At 47.9% G+C, this 5,971-nt stretch overlaps 1 protein-coding gene across 1 annotated transcript; it reads left to right on the plus strand.

The window, feature by feature from the left end:
- The first annotated feature begins 712 nt into the window (after positions 1-712).
- On the plus strand, positions 713-1,366 carry LOC120844191. Its single transcript, XM_040215838.1, has one exon. It carries the CDS (start codon positions 713-715, stop codon positions 1,364-1,366), a length of 654 nt encoding a protein of 217 aa, XP_040071772.1.
- The last annotated feature ends 4,605 nt before the right edge of the window (positions 1,367-5,971 follow it).

The following is a 5,971-nucleotide window of genomic DNA, read 5'->3' on the forward strand; positions in this document are numbered from 1 at the left end:
AAAAAAAAAAAACTTTATTCCCAATTTGACTTTTGAGGCACTCTCTGCAAGACTGTAAGAGGGACGGGGGACTGATTTTGAATTTAAATGTAATGAGCACAGTTCTCCAACTAAAAAGTATAATGAAATCTGCAGAGTTGATAAAATCCTAATCGCTTAAAGCTTCTGTATAATTTTAATCTCCAACTATTTATTACTGTTTTGGCGAAGTCAAAGAATACTGCGTCGATAACTTACTTGTTACTGAAAGTAAGTGCAGTCATAAGAAGTACACAGGAGCAGCTAAACAGTGGATACACCACGACAAAAGCTGTGCTGAACGTTTGACAATTTTTTTTTTTTTATAAAAAAAATGGCGCTTTGGCACGCCACGTGTTCTTAGTGTTTGCAACTCGTCTGAAGAACCCTTTCAGCGGAGCGGGAAGAAGACGAGGAGGTTCGGGGCTGGGCCCGAGCGCGAGCTACCTTTCTATCGGTGATTTTCGTTCGGAACTGGGAAGTGTGAGTAACGCAGTTACCGGTGATTAAGTAGTGTTTTTTTCTTGTAGTCATCAACGCTTCGGCTCAATGGTTTCGACATTTTGGTGCCAAAACCCGGGATCAGGACTGTACGATGGGCCAGACGAGAAGGTGTCACAAGCGTTGATGTAACGAGGCTACAGGACAAGACGCCATCCAGCTCGAGAACGCAAGGGACCATAACGACGCTGCCATGGATAGGCTGAAACAGAAGCGAAAAGCCCTGCGTTCACAGGTAACAAAGCTGCTGACGGAAATCGATACAGCTACCCAAACCGATCTGCTGATTGAGGAAGACCTCAACGTCTTACTGACTCGTCTCAACGCGCTACATGGTCAGCGTACCGAAACGAACTCTGCCCTCGAACCATTGTCGGCAGCAAGTGACATCGAACAAGAGTATGCTCGGACCGTCGAGTACAGCGATCGTATCGTCACCTACTTGGCAAGACTGACCTTCAAGGTGCGGACCCTACGCGAAAGAGCGAGTACAAGCGGTCAAGAAATCGCAACAAACCACCGTAGTCCCACTTTGTCAGTCAAGGTCAAGCTACCAAAACTTGAACTCTTGAAATTCAACGGACAACGTCAACAATGGCAGCCCTTCTGGGAGCAATTCGAGCAGGTCATCCATGGTAACCCAGCACTGTCATCAGCCGAGAAGTTCCACTACCTCAGATCGGCGTTGTCGGGAGAGGCTGCTGCAGCGATTGCCGGATTGCCACCAACGGCCAGCTGTTATAAAGATGCGCGGGAGATCATAAAGTCCCGTTACGGCGACGAGGAGCTGCTAGTAGATGATCACATGATGAAACTAGCAGAACGGCAGCCAGTTCGAACCTCGTAAGACGTCCGAGGACTATGACGACTACACGATGACCTCCAAGCGCATATAAGAGGACTCAAGTCTCTATTGGTTAACGAAGATTCTTATTCGACTCTCCTTTGCCCCCTTGTACTTCAGCTGATTCCAGAAGATCTTGTGCTAACTTTCAACAGAAATGTCGTTCGGAAGAAAGAATAGCGTCACCCGGAAATGTGGCTGTAAACGCGGCTGGCGAAGGAAACCAACACGCTGTAGAACAGTCCCAGCTAACGCAACTACCATCACTTATGATATTTCTGAGAATTGAAGTTGAAAGTAGAGAAAGAACGACAGTCACAAAAAAAAATCAGGAGGCATAAGAAGTAAAGCAGGAAAAGAGAGTGGAGTAGCATCTCGTGCAGCAAAGCACAATTCAAAACCATGGACAAAAGGAACGGCCGCGACACTTCTACAGAAAAGTGACAAGCAGAGCTGTGTTTTCTGCAAGTCAGCAGACCACGAGACAGAGCTGTGCACAACAACGGTAGGTCTTCCCGAGAAGAGGAAGATTTTAACGAGCTCGGGAAGATGCTTTAGGTGCACGAAGAAAAAGCACCTGGCCAAACATTGCAGGAAAAACATTTCTTGCCCCAACTGCCAAGGTCAACACGCATCAGTCATGTGTGACCCAACGTTCTTGTCAAGCTCAAGAGACGATAAAGGCAGGCAAGAGGAAAAACTGACTTCTGCTGGTCCAGTGGCCCTACAATCTACGATTAAAGACGGGGTCAACAAAACCGTCCTCCTGCAAACAGCGACAGTGGGGAGCTTGGGACTGAAACAGCGCATCCTTGTAAGAGTGCTATTCGACGGCGGAAGCCAGAGGTCTTTTGTCACAGAACTACTCTCACAAAAGCTCAGCTGCAAGCACCTGGGAAACGAAAGACTGAATGGAGCATTTGGCGACCACACGACAGAACGAAACTTTCGCAGAGTTCTTGTGACTCCTGAAAATCAGAGAGGTGTACGTTTGGAAGCACTTGAGACAAGCCGTATGTGTGGTCAACGATTGCCCTATCCAAGAGAAGAATTGCGTCGCCAAGTGAAAAAAAATGGGATAGACGGCCGCGGACTTCTGTGAAGCTGAGGGATCCAACGGCGTGGACACACTGATTGGAGGCGATTGCAATTGGAACTTCGTCACGGGCCAAGTTAGGAAACTCGACGGAAAATTTCGAGCAATCGAGGCGTCGCTTGGCTGGACCGTACACGGTCCAACGGAACTTTCAGCATCTGTCATCAAGAGCTCACAGATGGTCGTTCTCAACGCAACGACAAACAACATGGATGCATCTGAAATGATGCAAAGGTTTTGGAACCTTGAATCGATTGGTATAACCGACGAACCTCATCCAGAGACAGAACCCGTGATCGCGTCTTACAAAGAAACAGTTAAGAAGGTCGGTGTTCGGTACGAGGTGGCTCTCCTGTGGAAACCCGTAGTGAACTTAGACGATAACAAACAAGTTGCGGAGAGGAGGCTTCAGCAGCTAACAAGGAAGTTAACTCAGAACCCTAAGTTGATAAGAGACTATGACGCCGCGATCCGGAAGTACACCGTAGGTGGAATGGCAGAAGAAGTGTCAGATGAGCGGACTAGATCTCGGAAGTTCTACATGCCACACCAACCAGTTTGTCGCGAAAGGAGCACCACCACTAAATTGCGAGTGGTATTTGACGCTTCTTCCCGTAGCAAAAGCTCGAAGTCGTTGAACGACTGTTTGGAAAGTGGCCCTAACCTGAACCCGGATATTGTCGCGTTGCTTTTGAACTTCAGAAGACATTGTATCACGCTAGTGGCCAACATCGAGAAGGCGTTTCTTCAGATAAGTATACAAGAAGATGATCGCGATGCGTTACGCTTCCTGTGGTATAAAATTACCCCACGGGTCGGAAGACCACTTCCTCCAATTCTCATCTGGAGGATGACAAGAGTTCCTTTTGGAACTACATCGAGCCCATTTTTATTGTCTGCGACGATAAAACATCACCTGGAAACAATGAAGAACGAGTATCCAGACACCGCGGTGCTGCTTCAAGATTCCATTTACGTGGATGACATTCTTACCGGTGCATCCAGCGAAGAAGAAGCCAGTAAGATCTTCAAGGAATCGACAGCAAGTTTCGAGCAAGCGTGAATGAAGCTGCACAAGTGGGGGTCTAACTCGAAAACGCTCTTAAATGAGGTCGACTCGAATCACCACGAGGAACAACCATTGGGGCAGGTTGCGGGAGTTTTCAAGGTGCCGGGACTAACGTGGAAACCTGGCACAGACCTCGTAACATTTGCACCAGACGATGTTCTGAACTTCGTGGAGAAGCACTCAGACACAAAAAGTTTTGCCCTACAGACTACAGCCAGACTCTACGATCCCCTAGGATTCATCGCGCCATTTGTCGTGCGAGCAAAGATCCTATTTCAACAAATCTGGAAACAGAAGATGGAGTGGGACGTCCTACTGCCTTTTGACCTGCGTAGTGAATGCACCGATGGTGTGCGGATCTTCCATTGCTATGTGACGTCATGGTGCCACGTTTCTACAGACGGGGAATAGAGGGAGCGACGATCAAGACAAACCTGCACATCTTCGCCGATGCAAGTCCTCAGGCGTATGGAGCCGTAGCATACGTAACTATGACGAATGATTGCGGCACCACGACATCCACGATCCTGCTTTGCAAGTCTCGAGTGGCACCTCTAAAATAACTTTCTGTAGCGAGGCTAGAACTTTTGGCATGTCATTTGGCAACCAGACTAAGTGTCTACATTAAGACCAAGCTGCAGGAGAACATCCACGAAGTGCACTTCTGGACCAATGCCAAGATAGCTCTTTATTGGATCCTCGGAGAAGGAAACGACTGGAAACAGTTTGTAAGAAATAGAGTCGTTGAAATCCAGCGAAACTCTGATCCTTGCTCTTGGAAACACTGCCCAGGCAAAGAGAACCTGGCTGACCTGGTGACCAGAGGAATCACAGCCAGGGAGCTGCTCGACAGTGAAGTATGGTGGAAAGGACCTAGCTGGTTAACAGTACGAGAGCGGTGGCCAGAGAAGTATGAACCGCAAGAATTCAATATAGAAGAAACAGAGAAGAAAAAAGTTTGCAGCGTTACTCACGGCAACAGCAGACCAAACGATGGTTCCAGAAATTGAGCGGTTTAGCACAGCAATACGACTTCGGCGAACAATGGCGTGGGTACTCCGCTTTATAATGAAATCTAAAAGAATTAGCGCTCAAACTGGGCCCTTAACCGCGGAAGAATTGAACAGAGCCGAAAGATATATAATAAAGAATGTACAACGTAGAGCCTTCGAACAGGAGATGAAGAATCTTCAAGACGGCAAAAAACTACCGCCAGATTCACCTATAAGGGACATCTCTCTTTTTTTGGATAACGATGGAATACTTCGGGTAGAAGGAAGACTACAGTTTTCCGATAAATCCTTTGAAGAAAGGCATCCCGTTGTGCTGCCAAAAGACGACCACTTTTCGAAGTTGTTGATAACTGAAGCACACCGTAGACTATTGCACGCGGGAGTGCGTGACACACTCGTGCTATTGCGCGAGCGCTACTGGATCGTGAGAGCTCGGCAAATGATAAAAAAGAAATCAAGAAATGCATCGCATGTCAACGGCTGAACGCCAGACCAATGTCAGAAGTGACGGCGCCCTTGCCCGCAGATCGTGTCACAGAAGCGGAAGCCATTGAAGTCGTGGGTGTTGACTTTGCGGGACCCATATGGGTCACAGCGAGGAAAACAAAAAGGAAGGCATATCTTACGTTGTTCACGTGTGCAGTTACTAGGGTAGTACACTTGGAAATGGTACCGGACATGACGGCAGAAACATTCCTGCGTGCGCTCCGACGATTTGTATCAAGAAGAGGCGTGCCAAGGGTGATCTACTCTGATAATGCGTTGGCATTTAAGAGAAGCAAGAAAGAGTTATGCGAGCTTCGGAATGTTCTGCGAGATGAAGAAGTGCGGAATTACTTCGCAAACAGCAGGATACACTGGAAGTTCATTGCAGAACGTGCCCCGTGGTGGGCCGGATTTATGAGCGTTTGATCAGGTCAGTCAAGAACACTTTGAAGAAAGCCATCCGACGACGATTCCTGACAGAAGAAGAGTTAGTGACTCTCCTCACTGAGCTGGAAGCAATCATCAATTCTCGACCATTGACCTACGCGTACAGTGAAGCGCAAGAGCCTCAGCCACTATTACAGTCGCACTTCACGACAGGGAAAAGACGTACGTCGTTACCAAAACCGTCCGACTCCGACTTGCAAAACGGAGACGCAGAATTGCTGCGAAGGCTCTGGAAACTCAGAGAAGACTTCCTGAAAGAGTTCTGGCAACGATGGTCAAAGGAGTACCTAAAAGAACTCCGATCGCTGTACAAGACAACGAGGTCAAACCGACATCTCAAAGTTGGGGACCTGGTTATTTTTCACGAAAGCCAGCAACCGCGCCAGCTCTGGAAGATGGGAGTTGTGAAAGCATTGTTTTCTGGAAGAGATGGAAGAGTACGAGTCTGCGAGATCCGACTACCCGCTGGTGCGGTGTTAAAACGACCAATACAACTT

Source organism: Ixodes scapularis, unplaced genomic scaffold (genome assembly GCF_016920785.2).
Source record: "Ixodes scapularis isolate PalLabHiFi unplaced genomic scaffold, ASM1692078v2 PGA_scaffold6__148_contigs__length_123643588, whole genome shotgun sequence".
Classification (NCBI taxonomy): domain Eukaryota; kingdom Metazoa; phylum Arthropoda; class Arachnida; order Ixodida; family Ixodidae; genus Ixodes; species Ixodes scapularis.

What these genes read in the sequence shown, in the direction of transcription:
- LOC120844191 (XM_040215838.1), top strand. Translation starts at nt 713, where the DNA reads ATGGATAGGCTGAAACAGAAGCGAAAAGCCCTGCGTTCACAGGTAACA.